Here is a 26,877-nt window from a genome sequence, read left to right as displayed (position 1 = left end):
TTCTCTTGACTTTAGATTTACCGCTTTATTACTACATTGGTAAATAAAGGTAAATAATCATGCGATTGCTCTTTCCGTAGACTGGTGCCCGAGTCTAAGCCTAGTTCCAGGTGATTGTGAAAGGCTTTTCAATGGTGTGAGATTGTGATGTTGCATCAAACTGCAACTCCTGAACCTGAGGGAGAGGAAGAGACAGAGTTTATGATGAAGTTTATCAGACAGAATGAAAGCTAATCTACACACTCATGGTCAGCAGTTACTACACAAATCTGATTTAAAGGAATAGTTCACCCCAAAATGAAAATGTGCTGGAAATGTACAGGTCCTCTAAGATGTAGATGAGTTTGTTTCTTCATGGGAACAGATTTGGAGAAATGTAGCATTACATTACTTGCTCAGCAATGAATCCTGTGCAGTGAATGAGACTCCAAACTGCTGATAAAACACATCACAATAATGCACAAATGATCCACACCACTCCAGTCCATCAGTTAAACGTGTGTGAAGAGAAAAGATGAAACAAATCTATGGAGTCAATATAGGGCCATATATATCTGCAAAATAAAACAATGTTTTGCAAACAAAAAATGTTTTGCAAATAAAAATAAGAGTATTGAGAATTTTTTTTGCTTTTTTGCAAGTAAAAAAAAAATTGCAAAAGAAAAGTTAACCACTGAGAGAAAAAATAAAGTTTAGCAAAGTAAAACTTCAGCAGCATTGATTTTGCAACACATATTTCCCTTTGCGCCGCTCCTTTAAATCCGCGTTTCAGTCATCCGTGCCTCTGCGGCGCAAGCTTTCCTTTGCGCTTCATTTTTCTTTGCGCCTCGCTTTGTGTCCCTGATTTGACGTGGGGGGAGGGGTCAAGAGGTTGGGGTGTGTACAAGGGACGAAGGCGCGTCCCTCTCGTAACGTCATCAGCGCGAGCCCCAGACCGACTGGATCGATCGAAATGGCGGAGCAGAGACATGTGAGGTTGCGTTCCAGTCCACTTTTAGACACGCACTTGCGAACTTCCCTAAGCACTTCCCCTTGGGGGAATCCCTGCCGCCATTTTGAAGTGCGTTCCACTTCGTGAAGTGGACGAGGGAAGTTTATATGGACAGATCCTCGTTCCCTCGATTTTGACCGAGGGAGCGAGTCTGCTTCAATGTACACTTCAGGCACCTATATGTCCCACAATGCAGTACGATTGTGACGTCACCACATATCTCATCTAATCACCACCACAACAGACAACTCTATGATATATTAATAATATATATTTTTAATTTAAAACAACCCAAACACACCTATAAACATTTGGATGCTGCATTAAACAAATTCTTAAAGGGAAACAAAATGTAAATAATAAATCAACTCCACAGCTGATTCCAAGTGATCAAGGGCTTAGGACGTTCCAATTCAGCCCATTGCAGTTTCCGCCAGTAGTGGGCACTCGCAATGACGTACATCCGAGTGAACGAGACGGAGGGAAGTTAGCGAGTGAAGGGCATGACAATTTTGGACTGGAACGCAGCCCGGGTGATGGATCACAGGTATGTATTATTGACAATAATAGTCTGGGGCTCGCGCTGATGACGTTACGAGAGGGACGCGCCTTCGTCCCTTGTACACACCCCAACCTCTTGACCCCTCCCCCCACGTCAAATCAGGGACACAAAGCGAGGCGCAAAGAAAAATGAAGCGCAAAGGAAAGCTTGCGCCGCAGAGGCACGGATGACTGAAACGCGGATTTAAAGGAGCGGCGCAAAGGGAAATATGTGTTGCAAAGTCAATGCTGCTGAAGTTTTACTTTGCTAAACTTTATTTTTTCTCTCAGTGGTTAACTTTTCTTTTGCAATAATTTTTTTTTTACTTGCAAAAAAGCAAAAAAAACTCAATACTCTTATTTTTATTTGCAAAACATTTTTTTTTTTGCAAAACATTTTTTTTTTGCAAAACATTGTTTTATTTTGCAGATATATATGGCCCTATATTGACTCCATACAAATCCATCAAGACATTTTAACCTCAAACCACTGAGTCTGGCTAAAATATGAGTCCATAATCCATAATAACGCTTCCTGCAGTGAAAAAGTCCATCACGTGTTGTCCTCTCACATCAACATCCACACACATATTTGTTTTGGACTGGTTTGGCTTGTAAATGGTACTTGATTATTCCTCCCCTGTTATTGAGTTATCCAATTATTGAGTATTCCTCTCCTGATTCAGACCAGACGACTTTTTCATTGGGAGAAGTGTTATTATGGACTCGTATTTTAACCAGATGTAATGGTTTAAAGTTAAAAAGTCTTAATGATGGATTTGTTTAATCTTTTCTCTCCACAAGACACTAATGGACTGGAGTGGTGTGGATCACATGTGGATTATTGTGATGTGTTTAATCAGCAGATTCACCGCACAGGATTCATTGCTGAGCGAGTGATGTAATGCTACATGTCATTTGTATGAGTGTTTCTGACAGTGTGAAGCTGAAGTATATGTTTGCATGAAGAGTCTGACCTGAGCGTTATATGTGAATGGCAGGTCGGCGTCAGGCTGTCCAGTCACGCTCATGGTAACACGAGTGACGGGCGCTGTTACACCCCACACCTTCACCAGACCCAGAGTCAACCTGTCGGCCTCGGCCAGACCGTCTGTGGGAACCATGCTGGTCAGAACACCCTATACAGATCAACACACAGATGTTACACACATATCAACACACAGATGTTACACACATATAAATACACAGATGTTACACACACATATAAACACACAGATGTTACACACACATATAAACACACAGATGTTACACACATATAAACACACAGGACAGCTATTACACACATATAAACACACAGATGTTACACACATAAACACAGAGAACAGCTGTTACACACATATAAACACATCACAGCTATTACACACATATAAACACAGATGTTACACAAATATAAACAGATCACAGCTGTTACACACATACACACAGATGTTACACACATATAAACACATCACAGCTGTTACACACATAAACACACAGGGCAGCTGTTACACACATAAACACACAGATGTTACACACATATAAACACAGCTGTTACACACATATAAACACACAGCTGTTACACACATATAAACACACAGATGTTACACACAGTTAAACACACAGGACAGTTGTTACACACATATAAACACACATCACAGCTGTCACACACATATACAAAGGACAGCTGTTACACATAAACACACAGGACCGTTGTTACACATAAACACACAGGAAAGCTATTACACATATAAACACACATATGTTACACATATAAACACAGGACAACTGTTACACACATAAACACACAGGACAGCTATTGCACACATATGTTACACACTTGGATTCCCTATTGGATTTAATGAACACAATCCAAATAAATCTGAAAGAACTGCACACATAGCTTTCTTCTAAACAAATGAACGTACCGAAGACGCAGTGAAAGTTGTCAAGAGGAAACGCTTGTTCTGAACAGTATCTGTAAGGAGAAAGAAGGAAAAAAAGGGTTTTAGGATGATGTACAAACTAAAATAAAGATACATATTCAGAACCCCCCCCCCCCACACACACACACACACACACACACTCTATCACTCACTCACAAATATAACTCACCAATTCCCTCTCCGTCATCCCAGAACAAGGATCCATGTGCTGAACCTCCATCATCAAGAGCAACAAGAAGACCCAGAGGATTCAGACGACTACAAGAAAGAAAAAAAAACACAAAACAAAACAGTGAACATTACATTAGTGTTGTGACATCACAAGAATAAACATATTAACACCTACATTTACATATTAAACTGTCCTTTTGTCTCCTATAATAGGTTCACATGCAACATCTCAGTGTCTGAAACGCTTCAATCAAGGATTCATGGTGCCTTCACGTGCTATGGTAATTATGGTAAATACCAAAAGCCGACGTGGAAAATGCACATGAACACCCCCTCATGTGGTATTTTCCACTGGGCAACTCGTAGAATATTTTGATGCACGAGTTGCCGAGATGAGATAACCTTTGACCTTTTCAAAATGGCGGAGAGCAACGCAAGAGTCATGAATAAGCATTGCACACAACTAAACGTTTTTTTGCTACTGTTAGCGGATAGTTTTTGTAGCCTATACAATATTGTGTCATTAAAAATTGTAATATAATGCGTTAACACTCAGTGTCAGTTTGGTTTGTTGTTACCTACCCAGAGCAGATGCTAGCTAGCAGTCAATAGGAGCCTCCTAGTAATGAGCGGTCAGGCAATTTACTCACGTGAATGTATTTTGTCTGTAGTGTACGCCAGCGACACCATGATTTACTGACTTAAGCTATCTAAAATTGTTTTAGCCAAATAACAGGTCTGGATCTGTGAGTCCATTTTTTTTTACCTACATTACGACAACAAAAGCACTTGAACACAACACACTGGTAAATACCAGTTCACAAGTGGAAAATATCATCTTTTCCATAGCACGTGAAGGCACCATAGTCTCTAAACCCCGCCTCTCTGACAGCTGCTCTGCTCTGATTGGTCAGATGGCCCAGTCTGCTGTGATTGGTCAGAAACCAAATGCTCATTATCATATCTGAATCTCAGCTCTCGATACACAGTGATATGAACAGAAATGAAAACAGCTTCTTCTCGACATGAACAACACAAACCAAACTCTTTCAGTCTCAGATACACAACAGTGTTTGAGGGCGGGGCAAAGAGACGCTGTTCAGCCAATGAAGATCACAGACGGCATTATGCAAATGAGTTGGAAGTAAGACTGGAATTACTGACGACTCGCTTCATGCAGTTCAGAATCGCTTCTTTCTTTCAGGAGACAAAAACTCCTTTTATCTGCACTTTGATCTTTAAACTTTGCAGACATTTTACATTCACAAACAGCTCTATTACACACTGCATGAGAGGGAATATCTGAAAAAGCATAATATGGGTTCTTTAATACTTATTCAGTGATCAGAAACTTGGTAATCTTGATAAACAACAATATGACCTCTTGAAGACACAGAGAGAGTGGAATATGGATATGAAAAAGAAAATGGACTGTTTGTCTAGCAAGAAACCTTTTGAAAGTGGAAAATAAAATCCTATGCAACTCTAGAGAAATGTCAGAAGTCTTGGAGAAGTCATAAAGATGGCGGGCAGCTTCTTGACCTGTAGTGTGTGTTGCTCTCTGCTTTCTGCCAGGGCAGGATGTGTCCTCCTCTCACGTGCAGGTTAATTTTCCATAATGGTGTTTCCATATCCACAAACTGTCCTCGCACTCCAACAACTTCACCCTGGTGGATCAATCACACACCAGCAGAAAAGAGAGTGCCTTATGACTGATCTTTCATTGACATGCTACAGAAATCTGGCATGCTTGCTGATGAAATGCTTACCGTGTGGTAATCGTACCAGCGAGCGTTTGGCACGTAGCCCCTGACCACAGTAACACCCTTTACAAAACAAAACCAATGGCACAGCAATTAACAACTACACAAACAACACATGTGTGTCAGTACAGGGGCATCATTTAAGTTTATTCGAGAAACCTCAAAACTCATAAATGACTAATGGAGACTCTTACTTGTAGCGTGAACACAGTGGAGATGTGTTTGTGTGTGTGAACACAGTGGAGTTGTGTTTGTGTGTGTGTGAACAGTGGAGTTGTGTTTGTGTGTGTGTGAACAGTGGAGTTGTGTTTGTGTAGCGTGAACACAGTGGAGTTGTGTTTGTGTGTGTGTGAACAGTGGAGTTGTGTTTGTGTGTGTGAACACAGTGGAGTTGTGTTTGTGTAGCGTGAACACAGTGGAGTTGTGTTTGTGTAGCGTGAACACAGTGGAGTTGTGTTTGTGTAGCGTGAACACACAGTGTGTGTGTGTGTGTGTGTGTGTGTGTGTGTGTGTGTGTGTGTGTGTGTGTGTGTGTGTGTGTGTGTGTGTGTGTGTGTGTGTGTGTGTGTGTGTGTGTGTGTGTGTGTGTGTGTGTGTGTGTGTGTGTGTGTGTGTGTGTGTTCGTTCAGTACCGGGTCCAGTGCAGGTGTGATCAGAAGAGCGGGACCCCAGAGGAACTGTCTGTCGATCTTCCATGTGTTTTCATCTGTGACAAACCTGCAATACAGAACATGATCTCATCAACACTGGACATGATCTCATCAATACAGAACATGATCTCATCAACACTGGACATGATCTCATCAACACTGGACATGATCTCATCAATACAGAACATGATCTCATCAACACTGGACATGATCTCATCAACACTGCACTGGACATGATCTCATCAACACTGGACATGATGCAGCTCATGAGAGCAAACCACAAAAAGCAAGTTTAGGGTATGAAATGAAAACATGAGTTGCTGAACAAAGTACATTTATCTTGCTTTAAGGACATTTCAATTAGTTTAAAACTGGGTTTAAAACAAAAAAAATATTTTTTATTTTTGCATTGTACTTGGAGATGCTTGGACCATGGAAACCCATTCCACGAAGCTCTACGCACTATTCTTGAGCTAATCTGAAGGCCACACGAAGTTTGGAGGTCTGTAGCTATTGAAAGTTGGTGACTTCTGCGCACTGTGAGCCTCAGCATGTGCTGACCCACTTTGTGAATTTACGTGGCCTACCACTTCATGGCTGAGTTGCTGTTGTTCCCAATTGCTTCCACTTTGTTATAATACCACTAACAGTTGACCGTTGAATATTTAGTAGTGAGGAAATGTCACGAATGGACTTATTGCACAGGTGGAAACCTTTCACGGTACCACGCTTGAATTCACTGAGCTCCTGAGAGCGACCCGTTCTTTCACTAATGTTTGTAGAAGCGTCTGCATGCCTAGTGCTTGATTTTATACAACTGTGGCCATGGAAGTGATTGTTACTCCTGAATTCAACGATTTGGAGGGGTGTCCCAATGCTTTTGGTAATATAGTGTCGTGTATATTTTGAGGGAAAGAGAGGAGCACAAGATGAACAAAGTTGACAGTTGATGTTCTGTCAACATGAGCGTTCTGCTGAACATCTGGCTCATGGTTTTGGGTGATTTTCATGTGTGTTTGAGTGAACTCTTGAGAAACACTCACTCGTGCAGAAGGGGTCTGACCACAGTGTTTCCATGAGCGTGAGCTTCGTACATCAGTGTGTACAGGTATGGCAGGAGGGTGTAGCGAATATTCAGCACATCACGAGACACAGCAGCAAACTCCGATCCCCAGGCCACGGGGTCCTGCCTCTGTCAAAGATCAGATCATCATCATTCAGTACTTCTGAAGAAAACATGAATGGATTCTCACACGAGCTTCATTAGCACAGTGATGAAGGATCTAAAAAAAACATTTTTAGATCCAAAAAATATTATAATGTGCAAAAACCATGAGAGCTTTTAAAAGGGAAAAGACCTCTGACACAATCCATTCATACTATTGTCATACCTATAGGCTTAGAATAAGATAATCAAGTTTTTGGTCCAGAAATCCTCAATCTGACCATAAACAGATGCTGGGAGTGTGTGTTCTTACTGGCATGTTAATGGTGTTGTGGTTTCTGGAGAACGGGTAGAAAGCTCCGAGCTGCATCCAGCGCAGGCACATCTCGTATTCGGCATGGTTAAAGAAGCCACAGATATCAGCGCCGGTCTGGAACGAGAGTGATAGAGAGAAACACAAATAGTCAGTGTAGTGGCTGCATGCTAGTGTAACCCAAATTAACTAAAAATATTATTTGACAGGAACAAAAGCACAAATGATAGATCAATAGGACGAGAGAGGCACTTACGTAAGGGATGCCAAATATGCTGAACTCCATCATGCCTGAAAGATAGAAACAGAGGGAGGGAGGTTTTGGATTTCATGCATACAGATATTAGGTTTATACACTGAACTGTAAAGTAGAGACCAAGAAGCACCAAATAATAAGCATCATCATCATACCTATGATGGACTTCAGAAGCTGGTCCCACCTGGAGTAGTTGTCTCCCAGCCAATGTCCTGCCCAGCGCCCACTAGACGGGTATGTTGAACGGGTAACAACCACTCCTCTCTTTCCAGTGGTACTAAGCAAAGCACTGTAAAATACACATAGCATAATTTCAACACTGATGAACCCGGCCCTAAGGTCAGTCAGGTTCTCCTCCAGTGTGTGGAACCATTGGCATTTTAGCCTAAATATAAATATGTGATATTGTGTGATTTTTTTGTTTGTATTTGTCTGTTATTGTTTGTGTCAGTTACTGTTTGTGTTTTGAACCATGTGAGTCTTTAATAAAGCTTTGATAATGATGATGATAATGATGATGATAAACACAAAAAGTAATCAAAGCTCGTATCAGAACAACCAAGAAATAAATATAGTAGTGAATATGGAGGAACAGAAAACTCACTCATAAGTGGGTTTGGTGTGAGACCATCCGTACAAGTTGTGGACATCATAATGCTTGACGCGTGTGCCATCATCGAGGATCTGCTCGCTGTTCATGCACATAGTCTTATGGTTCAGACCTCTATACATGGACTCCAGTCCTGGGAAAAGATCACACACATACATTTTGGACAGAAAGTGCTAAATACTAGTGTAAATGTTGGGAATAGTCGACTAAACATTAATCGTAATAAACATATAACATAAAAACTCTACAGAAAGTGGTGAAGTCACAGAGATCGTTAACAGCGGTTCTTGTGGTAATTACAGTATGTCGGTCAGGAAATCCAAATGTTCGCCTATCATCCATCGACCCTCAAATATGGCTTATCATTTGAAACATTAAAGAAGCAACTTTACTTGTCCACTTGCTCTAAAGTTAACAATTACTGGGCGCTTATCCAAGTGTTTGTGTGGAGTGTGGAAGCTGAGGGATCGCTCCATTGCACGGAGACGGCGGCGCGATTACTATACTCCCTCATTTTTGGTCATACAGATAAGAGTAATACATCGCTCAAAATAGTCATTTATTTTAATTTGAGGAAACTCACATTAACAAGAAAACATTGTGCCTTTGTAAAATAAATAAAACATCCGGATGTGCTTTCTGCCGCCTCAGTTTCCTCTCTAAATAAATGAGCTATACTACAGAGATGACGTGTCAGCATTGTCAACTTCATCTTTGCACCCGACATTGACTCAGAAAAAAATGGTTAATTAATAAATAATCAAAATATATTCTTGCTATTTTTTCTGACACACTCATAGTCATGATTTTTGCCAGTGCTTTGCTTCAAGCTTTATGCGTGTGCTAGAGCGCTGAAAATATTAAAGTCTCATTGTGGTTTAGTTCACTCTCAGAGTGTAATTAAATTAATATAAGCATGCGCTTAGTCAACTAATGTTTTAAATGAACGACTACCGGTCGACTAGAAAAATCTTCAGTCAGGAGCAGGCCTAGTAAATGTTGACTATGGTGTTGTAAAATCTCTGGAGCCAAGTATTCAAGCCAGGATGCGCTCATAAGAACTTACGGGGCATGTATGGAGGATTTTCCAAAGTTTGATCCCCTAAACACTTCTCTCCGACGGTGCCATGCACAAAACTGGCCGGCTCATTCATGTCCTTCAGAAAGCAAAACACAATGACAGTATTATCATCCAATCAATCCAAAGGGTATAACTGTGATGATATGCAAATGAGTGTAGAAATGGGGTGTGGCTATGCTAAACATTCACTTGTTCTTGCACAGCTCAACATGACTCTGACAAGTAAGATGTATTCATGAATCAACATCCTTGTTAAGATTTCAACAACATTCTTATCATTTTCCTCGATTTTGGAGGTATTTAATTATTAAGGACATGTTGTTTTAAGAGCAACAAAGGCGCGTAACAGCACAGATGTCCTCAAAGAATATCTTGTACAATTTTAATTCATGAAATTGGTTTACTTTTCATTCCAACATGAAAAATGACAAAAACAAAGCACTCACGATCCAAAGTCCATCAAACTTCATGACGTTGTTGTAATAGTCTTTAATCTGCTGTCCCCACCACTCTGCTGTACTTTTCTTGAAGAAATCAGGGAACGCCACGAACGCTCGGAACAGCTGAAAGTTTAAATGAAAGAAACATTAGGTTGGACACGATGCTTTAACCATTTCTACATGTAGATTGGACGTTTGCTCATTTGTTTAAACAGTAATGTACTTCTTATCTGTTCTGATTGGCTGAGTTTGAGTTTGTTTACCACAGCATAGCACCAGTATGTGCTCATTGGCTGATGGTGTGTCTTCTACATGCTGACTGGTTGATAGTATCTATGATATCACACTCATATCGCTTGACTCCCCATTGTACTGATGATTTCAGAAGGAATAGACTTGAATATGGGGGAGCAAAAGAAAAGGTGTCCGGTTTTCTCATTAAAGAGTGATAGAAATAGAAAGAAAGCGATATATATAGAAAAATAATAAAAACGGAACAAGAGAGAAAGAGGCAGTTACCATTACTTGAGTATCCCAGTCCAAGGAATTGTCCACATCCACATTGGGATAATCAGGCCACACCTATGAGAGCGAATCAACTGCTAAAATCAGGGGTTCAGGATCATTCCTGCTTTCAGTACATGTCCACGTCATACTGTATATGACTGAAAACATCAGATGAACAGGTTCTCTAATCAAAATGCTCAAAAAAAAAAAAAAAAAAAAAAAATCTCTTCAACTAATGTTGCGTTCCAGATGAAGTTTCCCACTTTAACCTCATTTAACCCGAAACTCTGAATCTGAATTCCTCTGCCACATTTGAAAATAATCAGCAGAATTCTGAATTCTGCTTCATTCATCATCAAATGAAACTTCTGACTGAAGTATAGGTTGATTAATTTGCCTTTCAGTGGTTATTCCCAAGTAGGAGTTGGGAAACTTCCATTTTAGGACCTGGAGAATGCAGCATAACAAAACATAATAATGACATCTCAGGATAATGACATCAAGGAAGGAACAATATTTTTTAAGGAAAACGTCAGCACAAACGTCAGTAAGTATTGGCAAAGGATTTGATGAATTCAGTGCTGCTTTGTGCTATTATTTGATTTGTTTTACTACAAAAAAGTCATCCTGTTTGAGAAAATTATGGAAATTGGTATGATAATAAAAATGTCATAAAGTAATAATAATGATTTACAAACTCAGTTTTTATGTAGGCTGACTGTCAATCCCTCACTGAACAATGGCAAACTTTCTTTATTCCCATATCCTGTTGCATAGACAATCATATTATACTTAAATTGCAACACAAGCAAACCAATGTTTTAAAAGCTATAGAGTTCAAGGTATCGCAGAACATGAAGCGCCCAAAACTTGTGCCGCAGAGCAGAGAAAACCAGACTGTCAACAAAACTATGAGGTATTGACTCAGTATATACATCAATATATGCTGCTCTTTCTCTTTGCGTTTGTCATACCTTTCCCCACACAATGTCATCGCTGAGCTTAGGAGGCCATTTGATGAAAACGTCTTTTTCAATCCCGGTATCAAACGCAGGGTAGGAGCCTTTAGTCTCATTGGCTGCTATAGCCGGGTCCTGAAGCACACAAACAAATAAAGCATGTAGTTTTACTACAGAATACATTTCACTGCATGTTTCTGGCCATACTGATGTCAGATTGCATCCATCTATATTTATAAGCTCTGTTCTCATTCCGACATCTTTTACCCTTTTATGGAAACAACAGTTCATTTCCAGTTATTAAGAATTGTTGGTACCAAAATGAAGATATAGCGCATCCCCTCAGCCCTCATGCGGTCCACCAGAGCAGGCATTCCCTTGAAGTTCTCCTTGTCCAGCGTAAAGTCCATCTGCCTCTCCATGTAGTCAATGTCTGCATATTGAACATCCTATGAGGGATCAAAGGTCAAATATTATGATCATTACATTTAATGACCAAAGACATCAGAAGTTTAAAAGATGAGGTCGCTTACATAAGGAATTTTAGCAGCTTTCATGTCGTTGTAAAGATCTGCGATCTCCGCATCATTGGCGTAGCCGTAGCGACAAAGCTGGAATCCAAGCGACCAATAGGCTGGAAGAACCGGCCGGCCGATCATCTGACAAACAAAACCAAGAGATAAATATTTTACATTTTATGCACTTACATTTTAGAACATATATATTCAAGTGGCTTAAGATGGTGGTTCCCAACCACATTCCTGAAGGCCCCCCAGCACTGCACACAATTACACACACACACTCTCACTCTTACACACACACCTCAGTGTACTGTTGAACCACAACTTCTGGAGTGGGTCCCATCACCATGTAGAAGTCCAAGATTCCTCCGATGGTGCGGTAGGTCAGAGCTGGAGTCGGCAGGATGGTCACATCTAAGAGCAAAAAAAAGAGAAAAGGATGACATCATCCTGTCACATTACTAAAAGAAAACAAATTAATTTAATAAGAAACTAAACTCAGATAATCCAAGTCCATGAGACAATGCGTCTAAGCATAAGCGCTAACAGAAACAATAACTGACAGTGAACTGAGAACTCAGAGGAACTTAAATCTACACAGATAATGAACAAGGCAAGGCAAGGCAAGGCAAGGCAAGTTTATTTATATAGCACATTTCATACACAATGGCAATTCAAAGTGCTTTACATAGAAGAAATTAAAATAATAAAAAGAAATAAGAATAATTAAAACAGTTTAGAAAAATAAAAAATAAAATACAGTACAAACAGTCGGACGAACATTGGCACAGTGCTCATTCAGTAAATGCATAGTTAAACAGATGTGTTTTGAGTCTGGATTTGAATGTGACTACAGTAGGAGCACATCTGATCTCCTCTGGAAGCTGGTTCCAGCTGCGGCTGGCATAATAGCTAAAAGCAGACTCGCCATGCTTAGAGTGAACCCTTGGTATTTCAAGCTGATATGATCCTAATGATCTGAGTGATCTGTTGGGTTTATATTCAGTGAGCATATCTGCAATGTATTGAGGTCCTAGGCCATTGAATGATTTATATACCAGTAATAATACTTTAAAATCAATCCTAAGTTTAACTGGGAGCCAGTGTAAAGACCTGAGGACTGGTGTGATATGTTCATATTTTCTGGTTCTGCTCAGAATCCTAGCGGCAGCGTTCTGTATGAGCTGCAACTGTCTTATAGTCTTTTTGGGAAGGCCAGTGAGGAGTCCATTACAATAATCCACCCTGCTGGTGATGAAAGCATGCACAAGTTTCTCTAAGTCTTGTCTGGAAACAAAGCATCTAATTCTTGCAATATTTTTCAGATGATAGTATGCTGATTTAGTTATTGCTTTGACATGACTACTGAAACTAAGCTCTGACTCTAGTGTCACACCAAGATTCCTGACTAGATTTTTGGTTGTTTGACCCCTAGAGTGAAGGTATGCGTTCACCTTGAGAACTTCATCTTTGTTTCCAAATGCAATGACTTCAGTTTTGTCTTTGTTTAACTGAAGAAAGTTTTGACACATCCAACTGTTGACTTCGTCAATGCATCGGCACAAGGAGTCAATGGGGCTGTAATCGTTAGGCGATAGGGCTAAGTACAGCTGTGTGTCGTCTGCATAGCTGTGGTAAGCAATTTGGTTATTTCTCATTATTTGGCTCATTGGGAGCATATACAGGTTGAACAGGAGTGGCGCAAGAATTGAGCCTTGAGGGACTCCGCATGTCATGGATGTCCACTCAGACTTATGGTCTCCTATACTCACATAATAACCTCTCCCATCTAAGTATGACCTGAACCATTTTAGGACTATCCCAGAAAGCCCCACCCAGTTTTCCAGCCTGTCCAGAAGTATGTTGTGATCGACAGTGTCAAATGCAGCACTGAGGTCGAGTAGTACCAGCACTGATAATTTGCCTGAGTCAGTATTTAAGCGAATATCGTTTATTATCTTTATGAGCGCTGTCTCTGTGCTGTGGTGCGGTCGGAAACCAGATTGAAAATTGTCAAAGTATCCATTCGAGCATAAGAATTTGTTCAGCTGATTGAAGACAACTTTTTCAATGATCTTGCCTATGAAAGGAAGATTTGAGATTGGTCTATAGTTGCTTAATATGGTCTTATCCAGATTGCTCTTTTTCAGGAGGGGCTTGACAACTGCAGTTTTTAGGGAGTTTGGAAAACTCCCAGAGAGAAGTGAAGCATTTACCACTTCTAGAAGATCTGCTTCTAAACTGTTTAACACACTTTTGAAAAACGATGTGGGAAGTGTGTCAAGAGCGCAGGTTGATGTTTTAAGGTGCTGTACGGTTTCTTCCAAAATTTTGCCATCAATTTCTTTGAAATCAGACATAGTAACTACTTTCTCAGGTGGTTTGATCTGTCTGACCCCAGCGCAAGTCAAGGATGTGCTGATCACCTTTCTGATATTATTGATTTTCTCAGAGAAGAAAGAAGCAAACTCACTGCACTTGCTGTTTGAGAGCATTTCACAAGGAATCTGGCTTGGGGGGTTTGTCAGTCTCTCTACAGTAGCAAAAAGAGTGCGTGTGTTGTTTAAATTACTGTTTATAATATTTGAGAAGAAAGTCTGTCTAGCTTTGCCTAGTTCCATATTGAAAGCATGAAGGCTGTCTTTGTAGATGTTATAATGGACTACAAGTTTTGTCTTCCGCCACATGCGCTCTGCTTTTCTGCATTGTCTTTTCATATGTTGCACTGCTGTTGAGTTTCTCCAAGGTGCCTTTTGTCTGCCACTCTTCTTCCTGACTTTCACAGGAGCAATATCATCAATTACACCTTTAACTTTTGAGTTAAAAGAATCAAGGAGAAAATCAACAGAGTCTGCAGATATGCTTGGTGTTAAAGATATAGCCTTCATAAATAGTACACTAGTGTTCTCATTTAAGCATCTCTTCTTGACAGACACAGATCTAGCTTCAGTGGCAGGAGAGATCAATATATCAAAGAAAATACAGAAATGATCAGACAGTGCTACATCCTTAATAACAATCGATGAAATGTTTAGACCCTTACTGATAAGTAAATCTAAAGTGTGTCCATGATTGTGTGTGGGGCCATGTACATGCTGAGTCAGATCAAAAGTTTTTAAAACAGTTTTGATTTCTTTTGCCATATTGTTTTCTGCATTATCTATATGGATGTTAAAATCTCCAGCAATGGCAAAACAGTCAAACTCTGAGGTAATTGTTGATAACAGTTCTGTAAAGTCCTCAGCAAAAGCTGGAGAATATTTTGGAGGCCTGTAAATAATGAAAACCTTTTAACACAATACCCAGATATTCGAAAGACAAGTAATTCCCAAATGATATTTGCTTACATTGATAGATATCTTTAAAAAGAGCAGCTAGACCTCCACCTCTCTTAACAGCTCTGCAGACACTCATAAAAGTAAAGTTAGGAGGGGATGTTTCATTGAGGATTGTTGCACTGAAGCTGTCTTCTAGCCAGGTTTCATTTAGAAGCATAAAATCCAGGTTGTTTGTGGTTATTAAGTCGTTGACTAGAAGTGATTTATTTTTAAGTGAGCGAATGTTTAAAAGAGCTAACTTAACAGACTTACTTTTCCCCACAGCAATATTAGTTTGACGTGTAATAGGCACCAGATTAGTTGGGTTTGCTGTACGGCTATTGAAGGCCTTAGACTTTCTATCATGTAATAGAACAGCAATAGAGAAAGATACAGGCACACTGGGTTCCCGCTTGTTTTGTAAACATTTGAGAAAGTTACTGTTATCAAAACGGGGACCCGACACATATCACTGAGAGCTGGTATCAGTTGTTTTTGGTTCACCTCGAGCAGAAGGAGGAGGGTGTGGGCCCTGGCGTTGTGGCAGAGGCCGAAGAGCTCTCACAGAGGCAGGGGGAGGGTGAGCTGGGCCCGCAGGCTTTGGTGGTAGTGGTGCCTGTCTTTTTTTAGTTGGTATCTGGGGGCTTGCAGCAAAAGAGTGGGATAGTCTGGTTCCAGCATGCACCAGTTCTTCCATTTTCTGTGAGAAGCACAGTAGTGGCGTAGCAGGGGAGAGGGAGAAAGTATCTGGTGAAAGGGGCTGTTGCTCTGGTGTTATAGGAGGCTGTAATATGCTGTCCTGGCTTCCCAGGCTGTTTTCCAGGAAGTCGTCCTTGGGTGCTGAATCTTCAAGCAGTTCTGATATGGCTGTCTGTGGTGAGCTCTGTGTGCAGGGCTCAGCTGAGATTGTGTCCGTGAGCAGAGGTTGTTGTGGCGGAGTGGTGTTATCATGTCCATTTTGCTGCTGAAGTGAAGTCCCGTGGTCATTCATACTGTGTCCAGGTGTGTGTGTGCCGTTCAGATTGAGTGGATTGGCACAAACCGCAGAAGGATGATTTAGGGAGAAGTAGATATTGTCCTTTAACACTCTTGAACCAAGTTTGTTTGGGTGATGGCCATCCCGATGAAACAGTTGTCGTTGACTCCAGAAAAGATTGAAATTGTCAATGAAGTTCACTGCTTTTATATTGCAGGTTTTTTGCAGCCATGTATTAATCCCAAGCAGCCGTGAAAACCTGTTTGTTCCTCTTGCTGGGAGTGGTCCACTGATGAATGTTTGAACTTTCAGTCTTTTAAGTGTTTCAAAAAGTTTATTGAAATCCTTCTTAAGGAGTTCTGACTGCTCTTTATGAATATCATTCTTCCCCACATGTATGATGAGTCGATTAGCAGTCTTATGTTTCATCAGAATGTTCTGAAGTTCCCTGTTTATATCAGAAGTTGTTGCTTGTGGAAGGCAGCATGTAGTTGTATCCCTGGTGCTAATGTTTCTGATTATGGAGTCCCCCACTATCAGAGTCCTGGGCTCGGCTGTGCTCTGAGCTGAGTGCCGCTGTCTGCTCGACCTTGAGCGCCAGTTAGCATCAGTGTTAGCTACTGGCTGATTCAGTCTGTGTTCGATCACATTCGATCACAACAGAATAATAACAGGTGTGCTCAAATTAATCAGTAACCATAGTAACAAACAAGTGGAAACAAGAAACAATGCTGAGCAAACTAAAAGTCCATGAAAATTAAAGTAAGAAAAGATAACTAAATAAGTGTGACTTTACGCCCCCCTCCGAGAAGGCATGTCCTCACACTGTAGTACGGCAGAGGAGGAGGTTCAGAAGGTGCACGAGGAGTTGGTGAAGGGATGGGAGCAGGCAGGCAGGCAAACGGGAGTGACCGGGGACGAACGACGGTGGCGGAGCCGATGGAGCTGGAGACCTGGGTGCAGACGGTACGTTGCTGTAACCGGGCGACATCTCAGGCTTTAGGGGCAGACTGCTTTTGTGTGACTGAGCAACGGAACCGGTGCGACTGAGGACTGATGCTGAGCCTGAGGGAAGGCAGAGCCAGACTGAGCCAAAGGGATGGAGGATCAGAGCGCAGCGGACAGTTCACATGTTCGCTAGTTCTGGCGCTGCCTTCCGGTGGCGACATACAGCAGTAGCCGCGTGTGTCCGTATTTGTCGTGTTTCTTTTGTTTGTATCTCGTCTGTCTTATGTGTTTTTGTGTTGGTTATGTGTTTTTGTGTTGATGTGTATGTGTTGGCTATTTGTTGTGGTTATTCTGTCAAAATACTAAAAGTCCAAAGATTAAGATGAGTCAAGAGATTCCAAAACAAATAAATGTAATAAGAACATAAACTCAAATAATCCAAGTCCACGAGACAGTGTGTCTAAGCATTCAGAGATTTGAGTTTTTTTTGTCTACACGGATGCCGGTTTGAAACCTGTTTTCAGAACTTTGCATTTTCAGGCACCCAAAACGGAGCTGTCGTGTAAACTAACGGCCAAAACATATCAAAAGTTTTACGTTTTTAGTGGAAAACGGTGTTGTGTAAACAGTCGCTAAATCTACACAGATAATGAACAGAATACTAACAGGTGTGATCAAATTAATTAGTAACCATAGTAACAAACAAGTGGCAGGAAAATGAACAAAGGAAACCGTTAAGAATGCTGAGCCAACTAAAAGTCCAGGAAAATGAAACTAAGACAAGATAACTGAATAAAATCCAAATATAAAAAAAAATGCAATTATATTTTGGATAAAGAAAATGAAGCCTATTTGTAACACTTATTTTCCCGTCATGTGTTTTAGATGTAATATTTTTTTGTCATTTCCATTATTATCAATAATAATTTTGATTAGAAGGTTTTACTGTAACAGTATATTTGCTGTAAAATATTTATATATTGACTTTTACATTTAAATTAACATAAGTTCAAATACTACCTATTGAATTGTGACTACGTCACAATATTTACCACAAAATGGCAATAAGAATTGTTGATAGAAGTGCTTAGTTTGTGAGTATAATTTTTTTTATAAAATCGAGAATTTTTTACAATTTGTAATAAAATGTAATTTATTAAATATTTCTTAAAAACACATAGGTTTATGCACACATCCAAATTTAGTCTAATAAAATGCTGAAAAGAATGTGAACCACCTTCCTAAATTATAGAGAAAATATAGAAAACTACAGAAAATAATTACAATAAATTAAAAACGACTAATATAAATATATTTTTTACTAATTAGGTGTGAAATAATAGGCTTTAATTTATTAATTTTGAAAGTGTCTTCATTGCTTTTGTTCATGAACAAGCTAGACCAGTTTAAACCAGCAAACCATCTCAGGCTGTTTTAAAGGGTAACTAAACCCTAAAACAACTTTTTTTAGTTAATGATCTGTAAGACTGGGGCTTTATTAATGCTGTTCATTGATTCGAGTAATTTTTTTTGACATTTGTGTTTAAAGTGTTTTAATTCTACAATATATGGTGTAAAAACGTCTGAGTGCTGCCCTCTTCAGGTTAAACGGTGGCTACTGCAGTTGAATTTTCCTATTGGAATTTGTGGTACCCTCTGACGTCAGAGGGCACCAGCTAACCACGCCCTTGCCTACAGAGAGACGCGTCTCAGATGCACGCCCCCCCCTCCGCTGGGCTCTGCCTACTTTTCCAGCGTTTTTCAAATATTGCCAGTGGGTGGAGTCAGGCTCTGACCAGGGGTTTAGTTACCCTTTAAGATGTATTTTGGTCACTCTTACAGCATTCAGCACAGGTTGTGTCCGGTGGGTCACACATGTTTAGTGTGTGTTTGTACTCACCCATGGCATTGCTGTTGAGCAGGAGGACGCCGTGAGCGTCTTTTGATTTCTCCAGACCCATGTAGAAGGGATGGACTCCATAACTGTTCAGTTTATACTACAGATGGGCAAAAAGAGATCAGAGTTTGAGTTTGTGATGTGATTTCAGTTCTGCTCCAGACAATGTAGAGTCAATGAGAGATTTTTATTTGGCTTAAGAACAATGCAAATCCCATTTCTCTGAAGCCTACAGAAAGCAGAATGACCCTAAAATTAAAGATATCAGGGCAAAAATACCCCTGTATGAGCAATAAGCGCAGCAATAAAATAACAAGCAATAAGCACAATATGAGACGCAATATCATTTACTTCATTCCTGAATGAATCAGCCGTTTGTGAAAGTGCAGATGACATTATATATCAGGCTTGTAAAACATCAGCACTGGTTCGGACACTCACCCCTGGAGGCTGGTCTTTGGCAAACAGGCCGTATGTGTGAAAGTTGAGGTCATGATTGTAGCTGGGGTGCTCGGTTTCACCAACACCATAGACATAGTTTGAGGGGAGGCGTGTGGAGATCTGAAGGAACTGATCGGAGAATGTGAACCCTGGCACAGCAGAGTCCCATCTAGAGAAGAAGAGATTTAGCAGAACTTTGAGGACACTGATAAATAAGTACCTTATATTAAGAAGGCAAACTGTGCTTTATAGTCCTATATATTTATTTATATTTAATGCATTTTATTTAACATATAATCATTTTAACTCAAACATTAGATTCAGTTGATAAAAATAATACCTTGAATGTAATGCGTCTGCCAAATACATGAATGTAAATGACATATGTATGTCACAGACATTCAAGTCAAGTCAAGTCAAGTATATTTGTATAGCACTTTTCACAATACAGATTGTATCAAAGCAGCTTCACAGTATTAAATTAAAATAATACAACAAGGTTTGTTTCTAGTGGAATTTATTGATTGATAAAATCAGATTAAATATCCCCAGAATATCCCCAACTGAGCAAGCCAAAGGCAACAGTGGCAAGGAACCGAAAAACTCCATCAAGTGACCTAATGGTGTCCTAAAACTCCATCAAGTGACCTAATGGAGAAAAAAAACCTTGGGAGAACCCAGGCTCAGTCGGGGGCCAGTTCTCCTCTGGCGTTTCTTCAGTTATTCAGTTATCTTTGTCTTAGTTTCACTTTCATGGACTTTTATGTTGTATTAGTTCCTGGTTTCCTTTGTTTAGTTTACCGCCACTAATGAGTTGTCATGGAGATTCATTAATTCATCACGTTGTCGTTAATTACCCTCATTTGCCTCATATTTAAGTTACAGGGCCCTATCATACACCCGGTGCAACGCAGCAAAACATGCCAAATATTAAAAATAAAAGTACAACAGTGTAAAAGATTATTATTGTGTACATAAAGATATGATGGAATCCGGTGGACAACCCTTTTAGATCATGCGCTGGGCGCACAGATTATTTTTCCCGCCGTTAAACTAGCAAAAGTGGATTCAGACGCCCTAAGTGCACTTGTGCCGTGCGCTTTAGACCATGAGCTTAGATCTTAAAAAAAAGGGTCCACAGTCTTTTCAGTTTTCATTTGTCCAGTCACATCAATGTTAATGTGCTCGCCTGCCTTTTGAATTGTTTGCTAGTATGGATTATTAAAATCTTTCTTGAACCTGAACCTTCATCTTCCTGTGCTTCCCACAACCTAAACTTGACAATGTATAAAAATAAATGTATTTTATAAGGTGATTACAAACTGTAAACTCCAATAAATGGGGACAGCAGATAAAATACACACTATTCCTTATTCATTCATATAAATTTTAATCCAAAATCTTGATTGATTATATATATATATATATATATATATATATATATATATATATATATATATATATATATAAAGACATGCTCAAGTTTTTGAAACTACAGTAAAACTACTAGATTTTTGGCAAGAGAAGCTCTCTGGACTCCATGTTACCATGTTAATTGAGGTGTATTACTCACATGATTTCTTCTGAGCTCTTTCTGATGACTTGGATCCCGAATGGCTTGTTCTGGATCTGAACCCTGTACAGTCTGTTGTTTTCCTCAGTCTCTGGGGTGGCCGGCAGCTCGAGGGGAACGGGGACCTCGAAGCGAGCGTTGGCTGGGTCAAAGATCTAGATCAATAGGACCAAAATCAGTCGTACTCTTGATTTCAGTCCTAAATGTATTTATTTACTTAATTCCTGATTCTTAAAATCATCATTAGAGAATGGTGCTAGTAACACCAAGGTTATGGGTTCCCAAGAGAATGCATTAACAAAGTATACCTTAAATGCAATGTAAGTCGCTTTGGATAAAAGCATCTGCCAAATGCATGAATGTAAATATATTTTATACAGTGATTATAAATGGTGACCTCCGAGAATAGACACTTTCTCTGACATATTCATATCAATTTTAATCAAAACATTTTTGCCAAAGGAAGTAACCTCTCTGAACCTCTAGAAGCATCTGTAAAATGCATGAATGTAAATGGTATATTAACTCATTGTATTGGTCTAAAGCCTACATTTAGAAAAGCATACCTTCCAGCGCAGGCTTTTTCCACTCAGGAATGTGATTTCCACACGGAGCTTGTTGATGTCTCGAGATTGAGAGCGTTGAATTGGGAAATCGGTATTGCGCTCTATATCTACAGTGATGCCGCTTGCTGTTTCAACAATGTTGCTGGTGACGTAGCCGTGGGTCTCGGCGTAATAACACCAGGGCGCGTTGGGAATACTTGAAGGCTATGAAAGATTATAAAAACATTTGGAGCAGATGTGTAGTATCACGTTCTAACAGTAACAGGAAAGACACACTTCAGCTCAAACAGTGTCTTTGAATCTTGAATGTCTTCGCTCTCTGACCTCCCAGATGCAGCCGCGGGCTTCACATTTGGCCTGATCCGAACCCCCATCAGGGTAACAGTCGAAGTCCCGAGATTTTAGGGATTTGGCCTCCCAGTTGACTGTGTAGTCAGGTTCCAAACCTGAAAAATAATAATAATCTGTTAAGAACCCCTTTAAAAAAAGAAAAAAAACATCCTGAAGCCGCCACTCCCCGGGGCGGTTCAGCGCAAAGAGGAGGCGTGTTCCGGCGCAAACGTTCCCTGATGCTATTTTGCACGTTTAGAAAACAATTCCGCCACTGACCAGGAAAAACCTAGTCTAAAGTCAGTGGCTCGTTGCGCATGTTATTCATATGCTATTTTAAGGGCGCATGCTTGGCCATAATCAATGTAGCGTGTGCACAACGCGCATACACTTCGATTCTTTCATCTACACAGAAGCAGAAGTTTTCATTTTTGCAAATCATACATTATTACAATAGATAGATAGATAGATAGATAGATAGATAGATAGATAGATAGATAGATAGATAGATAGATAGATAGATAGATTTTAATTTGGGTTGGTTTTTCCATCCCCAATGTCACTTCTCTGTGTTTTACGGCCCTGACGAGAACGTCGGTCTCCTCGGCTGTGAACCGCTGCTGGCGTGCGCCTGGCAAATCTGCCGTTATAATAGCAATCCGCCATGGAATAAGTGCGCTTGCTCTTAAAGGGAATGTGAGATGACGCTCTGATTGGTTTATTTCACGTTACGCCCAAACCACACCTATGAATAATGAACCTACTTCAGACCAACACATTTTAGATTTGCGTCGGGCGCAAGAGTCATTTATCCCGCCGGTATAATAAACAGCGCCCAAGACCCGCCCACAAAGTTACTTGTGTTTCACGCTTGATACTTGCGTTTCAGATCGTTAAAATAGGGCCCTAAGTCTTGTTTCTGAAAAATTTATAAAATGTATTTATTTCTTTATTTTTTCTTCAGTGGGGTCAGACAAAATAAACCTTATTCAAAGAGAAAAAATATGATTTTGTTTTAAACAAAAACTCACTTCCTTTCGACAAATTTGTCAGAAAAAAGACTTAACATCTTAAGTCATTTTGCTTTTTAAGTAAATTTATCTTGATTTAAGAATGTTTAGATATTTGTACTGGAAAACAAGACAAAAATATGAAGTAAGAAAATTGCAGTGTATTTTGAACTTTTACATACTTCTATTTTAGAACTTTTTTTTTTTAAATTTTGAACTTCTAAAGAAGACTAGTTTGCAAAGAAATACTTTCTATTCTATTCACTGTTAAAAATTGCTGTAAAAAATGGCCACATTTTGACAGTAGCATACTGTTTTCTTATTGGCCAGAGGAAAACAATGCATTCTGGGTAATATTTGACATTTTCTAGAAAGTAGCCTACAGGAATTTACTGTGAATTAACAGCACTCAAAGTCGACACTCAGAGGCTGTGTTGCAAACACACCCTATACCCTCAATCACTAATATATTTTAGTTCACTAATAAAGTCCACTTGACAGTGAATGAAAACAAATGAGTGAATTCAGACACTGATGAACACCTGCTGTTAACAAGCGGAATAACTGAAAAACAGAGAAACAAGAGAAAAAAAGAGAAACACGAGAACTACAACTAAATTCCAGCCACAGCCTTAGATCTCTCAAAATCTGATTAAACAACTTCACAAACAACATTACCAGCTTCACTTATTACTAACTAGTTTGACTTCATTTCTGTCAGACGTCTACAGAAGTTCTTGATGAGAATTAACCGAGATTTAATGATTTATTGTTTCGTTTGACATTACCACTTTAGATTAGTTGAACAACAACATTAGTAGAAGACAAGAAAAGCATTATCACCACAATGTTTATTTCCAACAGGATGCGTTTCCTCTTAAAAATAAATAAAAACTAGTAGCAGTATAGTAATAGTGGTACCACTACTACTACTACTACTACTACTACTAATAATAATAATAATAATGATAATAATGATAATAATAAAAATATACTACAGATTAACACACACATTTGTTGATGTATTTTATTATCAAAAATAATAATATAAATACATTCATAAGAAACATTAACTTTAGCTCATATAATTATATAATTGTTGTTGTTTTATTGTCTTAATTTACTATAATAATTAAGAAGCAAACTTAGGTTTATTTTAGTGCAAATACTGTATTAGACATTCTTCTGATTAGTCATTACAGAGTCCCAGGTGTGCTACAATTAATGTTAATATAACAATAATGTGAAACATGGAATAATGCTCTTACCTGAAGCACTCAAAGCTATGAGAAGACAGAGAGACAGGTAGACAGTCCAGACCGCCATTGTTCCTCAATGAACACTGAAACTCTGCATAGAATTTAAAAAAAGAATTATACATAAATAATTATTAGAAGGTTTACATGGTTCAGTTATGTACTTTTGTGATACGAACCAGTTCAGTAGATCAATGTGAATGTCTGGATATTGCGCTGTGGAGCTCTGCTTTATCTTTATATGCTGGAGGGGAGTTTGTTTATCAGCACCTGCTCATGTTCTCACATCTCACATGTGAATTAATCCTGTTTTATGTGTGTTCTCGGTGTGTAAAGATATTTTTAATCTATTCAGTAGTGTAATTTTGTAATTGCGTCAGTGCACATGTTTTATGTGCATGGTTCATATATTTCTCACACTTTTCATAAGATGGTCTTCGGATCATCTCAAATCATGCTGGAGAAACATGATCATCAGTTTTATACAATTCTTCCTTTTTATTTTCAGGTAGTTTTATGTGGATAATATAATATTGCAATGAAAATGTTGTATTCAATTTGAAAGAATACAAATATATATATTTTTTTTTATTTTTATTATTATTATTATTATTAAATCAACAACTGTTACATTTAAAGCTGGAACTATTTCATTTCTGTGACACTAACCTGTTGTATAAGCATTTTTACAAATGTGATAGCATTGTGTAAACAGCATGTGAGCAGGGTATTACCTTGAATATGAGAGTCACATGGAGGATTCAGAGGAAACATATATTTATTTTATTTATTTTTCCTAAGCTCAAGAGACTTAGTTGTGATTCTCATAAATCAGAAAACGAGTCATAGCTGAGAATGTGGTGGAAGGAACATAGAACATTTTGTCTTGCTGTAATCTCTTTCAAGTCTTCATTATATTCATATTTTATTGCTCTGAGGTTGCTCTTTTTAAGCTCAGGAGACTTAGTTGTGATTCTCAAATATCTCTCATTTTAGTAACAGTGTCTCAGATGTTTCTCCTAAGATTCCTTAGGAGAGATAAAAGTAGACACAACTGAGACACAGTTCTGAGAGAAAAGAGTCCAACATGTCTTCTAAAGTTTAGAGGAGACAAATATGAGAGTGTTAGAGATTTTCAAGTGATGTCACAGTGTCTGGTTGTGTTTCCCCGGGTACCCACTAGATGTCCTCCTTACCCCCACGGTGTCTTGCACTAGGAACTTCATCTCCCACAATTCTGTCTGTGATTTGCACCCAGGTGTCTGTATTTTGTATCACCAGCTGTCTCTTGTTATCCCCTTGTCATTCATGTATATAAGCCCTGTTTGTCTTGTGTTCTTTGTGAATCAATGTTTAACGTTACACCGCGTCTGTTGCCTGAGTTTTGTCCTGCCTTGTCCTGCCTTGTCCTGCCTTGTCCTGCCTTGTCCTGCCTTGTCCTGCCTTGTCCTGCCTTGTCCTGCCTTGTCCTGCCTTGTCCTGCCTTGTCCTGCCTTGTCCTGCCTTGTCCTGCCTTGTCCTGCCTTGTCCTGCCTTGTCCTGCCTTGTCCTGCCTTGTCTGTTTCTTGTTTTTGTTATTTGCCTACCTGGATTCTGACCTTTGCCTGTTTTGGATTTCGCTTTTTGGATTACCCTTTTGATATTAAACACCTCACTTTGCTGCACTTTGGATCCTGTGCTCTTCATTCCCTGAGCGGTCGTGACAGATTGATTCACCCTCTAGGATCCAAGCAGTATGAGCGCCCGCCGCAATTTCCCCGCTGCCAGAGGGGAACAAGGAGGACCATCAGCACCAGAACCCAGAATGAGCATTTTTGAATGCTTTGCACTGTGGGCTCCGATTATGGAGGAGAGAATGGCGGTCAACTCCCCTGAGCCACAGCGCAAGAACACCGGGCAAACCAAGTCGGTTAAGGTTCCCCCCCGTGAACATTCTTTCGTGGGGACCCGCCTGGTAAAGTTTCGCGGTACCCGCGGAGGTCGCAGAGGAGGTAGAGGTGGGCGGGAGGAGATCCCGTTCCATTACCCGTTCTGGCCGCACATCGATCCAGAGGTTCCCCTGCAGCGGGCTCCACCTAGTCCAGAGCCGTCCACTCACCATCAGAGACGGCGGAGGAGGAGGAAACCTCTTGGCCTCGACCACGGGTCCGAGATGATGCCCGTACAGCCTGCTGTCACGCCAGAGACTGTTCACGTCACATCTGCCCAGCCAGAGACGGTTCACGTAACGTCTGCCCAGCCAGAGACTGTTCACGTCACGTCTGCCCAGCCAGAGACTGTTCACGTCACGTCTGCCCAGCCAGAGACTGTTCACGTCACGTCTGCCCAGCCAGAGACTGTTCACGTCACGTCTGCCCAGCCAGAGACTGTTCACGTCACGTCTGCCCAGCCAGAGACTGTTCACGTCACGTCTGCCCAGCCAGAGACTGTTCACGTCACGTCTGCTGAGCCGGTGTCTTCGGACAAGATGGCCGCCGCCGAAAGTGTTCCCGTCACGTTTACCGAGCCGGTGTCCATGGACAAGATGGCCGTACAGCCTGTGTCTGAGCCGGTGGTGTCTGTTCCAGAGTCGGTGGTGTCTGTTCCAGTCCCTGAGCTGGCAGTGTATGTTTCTGAGCCGGTGGTGTCTGTTCCAGTCTCTGGGCCGGAGCCA

General features: G+C 40.1%; 1 protein-coding gene across 1 annotated transcript; it reads right to left on the bottom strand.

Moving 5' to 3' along the window:
• LOC309498261 (sucrase-isomaltase, intestinal-like) lies at positions 1–24,460 on the bottom strand. The gene is made up of 26 exons (XM_082168854.1): positions 24,404–24,460; positions 24,237–24,318; positions 21,953–22,074; positions 21,629–21,832; positions 21,063–21,217; positions 19,490–19,658; positions 19,052–19,148; positions 12,212–12,324; positions 11,923–12,048; positions 11,707–11,838; positions 11,405–11,524; positions 10,443–10,505; positions 9,930–10,046; positions 9,469–9,559; positions 8,397–8,535; positions 7,948–8,081; positions 7,793–7,827; positions 7,537–7,653; positions 7,102–7,250; positions 6,041–6,125; positions 5,415–5,471; positions 5,188–5,312; positions 3,644–3,732; positions 3,457–3,506; positions 2,509–2,670; positions 1–175 (listed from the first exon to the last, which is right to left on the bottom strand). The coding sequence occupies exons 2-26, from the start codon at positions 24,292–24,294 to the stop codon at positions 101–103; spliced, it is 2,784 nt and encodes a 927-aa protein (XP_082024980.1). The 5' UTR covers positions 24,295–24,318; positions 24,404–24,460; the 3' UTR covers positions 1–100.
• Positions 24,461–26,877: the final 2,417 nt, after the last annotated feature.

Source organism: Leuciscus leuciscus (genome assembly GCF_965113295.1).
Source record: "Leuciscus leuciscus genome assembly, chromosome: 1".
Classification (NCBI taxonomy): domain Eukaryota; kingdom Metazoa; phylum Chordata; class Actinopteri; order Cypriniformes; family Leuciscidae; genus Leuciscus; species Leuciscus leuciscus.
The sequence above is the reverse complement of the archived record's forward strand: the minus strand, read 5'-3'. Positions and strand labels throughout refer to the sequence as shown.

Bases quoted from the DNA above. Each gene is read 5' to 3' on its own strand.
- LOC309498261 (XM_082168854.1), bottom strand. From the start codon at position 24,294: ATGGCGGTCTGGACTGTCTACCTGTCTCTCTGTCTTCTCATAGCTTTG. The intron at 19,149-19,489 runs GTGAGTGTCCGA...GCCCATCTGTAG, and splicing joins CCAAAGACCAGCCTCCAGGG to TATAAACTGAACAGTTATGG. The intron at 11,839-11,922 runs GTAAGCGACCTC...GATCCCTCATAG, and splicing joins AAGCTGCTAAAATTCCTTAT to GATGTTCAATATGCAGACAT.